At 31.8% G+C, this 3757-nt stretch overlaps 1 protein-coding gene across 1 annotated transcript in view; it reads left to right on the forward strand.

Annotated features, from left to right (window-relative positions):
- Window positions 1-2333, forward strand: part of LOC108763885 (allatotropin) — a 6356-nt gene extending 4023 nt beyond the window's left edge. Inside the window, exon 3 of the mRNA XM_018511806.1 lies at window positions 2273-2333. Within this exon, the coding sequence (XP_018367308.1) occupies window positions 2273-2333 (61 nt within the window). The remainder of the gene's footprint in view (window positions 1-2272) is intronic.
- The last annotated feature ends 1424 nt before the right edge of the window (window positions 2334-3757 follow it).

A 3757-nucleotide genomic window follows, 5' to 3' on the forward strand; every position in this document is an offset into this window, starting at 1 on the left:
AATTAATTATTTATTCATATATTATTATTATAATATATTATTATTATATTTATAATTTATTTGTTTTTTATTTATGTATATTTATATTATATTTATATTTATTTATTTATTTATGTGCACGTATATATGTTCACGCGCGCGCGCGTGTGATTTATATGGATATACACTAACCTAGAGTCCCTATAAGGACTCTTATAGGGACTCTACACTAACCATTTGTCTTTTTCTTATCGCTTTCTTTTTCTCTGATTCTGATTCTGCTATTTCTATTTCTGCATTGTCAGCTACAAAATTTTCTGAATCCTCTGCTTCTTCCACAGACAATTCTATAAAGTATTGATACATTGTATTAATAAAGAATCAAATAACTCTATAATAATCAAAATAATAATCGAAGTTAATGAAAATAAATTCTTCGTATATTACGTCGAATATTATCTTGGGCACTAGACGAATCAATGCCGCGATTATTAATCGCATCAGCGGATGGTCTCCCACCAAAAAGTTCTTCCATCGCATCATAAAATGGAAAACTCATACGATTGGCACCGCTAACGCTGTTGTTGCGTTTAAATTTAAAATATATCCCTTTTAAATGTTTTAACTTGATTTTCATTTGTGCCAGTTTTAATAAAACCCATTTCCTTCATTTTAGGTTCTAGCGATTTGTATATATCAATATGTTTATGGCGCTTTCCATCCATTAATTGGATTATTCGTTTTTCAATACATAATTCAATCAAAATTGTTGTTTCTGTATCCGTCCAGTTTGATCCTTTTCTCGGATGTGTACTATTCGTAGACTCATACGAGCACTCTTCGGTTTGCTCATCTAGTGATGAAAAAGTTTTTAAAATATCTCAAAATATTTTTTTTTAATGTAGTATTTTACAGGGCTCGGTCTTATTTCAAATAAATTTATTTAAAATACATATTTTAAAAATAAAAAAAAATTAAAAAGAGTAATTTGGTATTTATTATCTCATATAACTTCTTCTGATTTATTTCTTATTTAATATTTTAAATAAGTTTTTAGAATTTATTTTATATTTTTTATTTCAAATAAGTTGTATCAGTTGTTTTACCGACTCCAATGATTTTATATTTTAAATAAGTTTTTGGAACCTATTTTATACTTTATTTTAAATAAGTCGTATCAGTTATTTTACCGAGCCCTAGTATTTTAAATGTATGATGATTTTAGAAAAACAACTTGAACTTTTTTTTAGATTTTTAATTTTTTTTCAGAAATATACATAATACGGAAATATATAGTAATATAGAAATTCTGTATAATTGTGAAATTTATTAAGGTATTCCCAAATTATATGAAAAATTCCCAAATTATATGTTTATAAAAATATTCTAAGAAAAATGTTTACCATTAGGTGAAACTCTAATTGCGGTTATCTGATTATTATCATGAGATTCAACAGCAGCAGCAGGAACAGGAACAGTTGTTGAACACGAACTTTTTGAATTTTTTGAACACGACGTTTTATACATTTTTTCAACAAGTTACTCTTTACGAGAAATGTATATTTATATTTTAAATAAGTTTTTGGAACCTATTTTATACTTTATTTTAAATAAGTCGTATCAGTTATTTTACCGAGCCCTAGTATTTTAAATGTATGATGATTTTAGAAAAACAACTTGAACTTTTTTTTAGATTTTTAATTTTTTTTCAGAAATATACATAATACGGAAATATATAGTAATATAGAAATTCTGTATAATTGTGAAATTTATTAAGGTATTCCCAAATTATATGAAAAATTCCCAAATTATATGTTTATAAAAATATTCTAAGAAAAATGTTTACCATTAGGTGAAACTCTAATTGCGGTTATCTGATTATTATCATGAGATTCAACAGCAGCAGCAGGAACAGGAACAGTTGTTGAATACGAACTTTTTGAATTTTTTAAACACGACGTTTTATACATTTTTTCAACAAGTTACTCTTTACGAGAAATGTATGTCAACCATATACAACCAACGGCATGACCTACGTCAAATTTGAGATTAACAAATGATAGTTGTAGGTCGGGTAGCGCGCATTTACATCGAAGTTACAGGCGGCCTATTTCAGGTCAGGTCACCAAAAACCGAAGCCTGACCTACAGCCAGGCCAGGTCATTTTTCAAATGTTTACATCGAGGGACCTAAATAATTTAGGTCAAATTTGGGGTATAGGCTGCAGCCTAAATTCACGGTGTAAACGTAGCCACTGGATATATAAAGGAAATATATACAAAAAAGAAATGAGCGCGTCTGAGAGAATTTTTACTCAATTTGGGATGATTTTGACCAAACTGCGATTAATTTAACCGATAATTAAAGTAATTTATCAAAAAGAGTCGGCAACATTTATAAATATAATATAAAATTGTTAATATGAAATTATATTAATATAAAATTAATTATTACGCTGATAGCAAAATGTTAGCAATTTGGAGCCAAATTGGTAGCAAAGTCCATCAGATTTTGACTACAAAACCATAGTCATCTGTGTCCGTATTTGGCTATGGATTTGTCGACAAAGCCTGTTAACAGGCTATGTCAGCAGATTGGTGGCAGAAACTGAGCAGAGTCTGCTCGAATCAGATTGTGCTCTCAATCTGTCGTCAGGTTTTGTTCGGATTCTGCTACCAATCTGCTGGCATAGCATGTCTAGCAGGCTTTGTTATATTTCTGGCAGTAATTTGCTGACAATGTCAGATAATACAAATTCTGTATACAATTTGGTGCCTTTCTGCAATCAAAAATTGGTAACAGGCTCTGTTCAAAATCTGTCTCCGCAGGCTTTGCTATCAGAGATAGTTGTTGAATGCGTTGAGAAAAAGAAGATCGACAATGAATGATGTGCGCGAAGTTAGCACCGCCATTTCGTAAAAAAATAAAAATAATATTTGTGCTGAATTGTGCTCCATTGTGCTACATTGTGCCGCAACAATTAATAACATAACTCGAACAACAAAGCGATAAATTGAAAAAACCTTTTTTTTCGCCAGCACTGCCATTTTGTTTAATCGGCAAAATAAACACTGTGCTGAGTTGTGCTACATTTGTGCTACATTGTGCCGCAAAGATTTCAACCGTTCCTTCATAACGACAAAAGTTAGGACTAAAAATAATTTTGCCTTTCGTACTTGGTTTCTTGTCCATAAATCGGGTTATAGTGCTTCGATGCGAACGATACTTTATATCTGAGTTGTGCTAGTGTAGCACAAGTCAGCACAACCGTTATATTCGTCGGCACAACGACATTAAGGGCACTTTACTCTTGAGCGCGATCCTTCGCGCAAGGCTTTCTTGTTCAAAATTCGGATTTATAATGCTTCCATGTGAACGGTACTTTATATCTGAGTTGTGCTAGCGTAGCACAAGTCAGCACAACCGTTATATTCACCGACACAACGACATTAAGGGCACTTTACTCTTGAGGGCGACCCTTCGCGCAAGGCTTTCTTGTTCAAAATTCGGGTTTATAATGCTTCCATGCGAACGGTACTTTATATCTGAGTTGTGCTAGCGTAGCACAAGTCAGCACAACCGTTATATTCGCCGGCACAACGACATTAAGGGCACTTTACTCTTGAGGGCGACCCTTCGCGCAAGGCTTTCTTTTTCAAAATTTGGGTTTATAATGCTTCCTTGCGAACGATACTGTGTGTCTAACAGAGCACCAGTTTTTTTATATATTCTATTATTTATTTCGGACAAATTTAAGTACCTATTCTGTTAGTAATTT

The sequence above is a fragment of the Trachymyrmex cornetzi genome, unplaced genomic scaffold (genome assembly GCF_001594075.2).
Source record: "Trachymyrmex cornetzi isolate Tcor2-1 unplaced genomic scaffold, Tcor1.1 scaffold388, whole genome shotgun sequence".
NCBI lineage: Eukaryota > Metazoa > Arthropoda > Insecta > Hymenoptera > Formicidae > Trachymyrmex > Trachymyrmex cornetzi.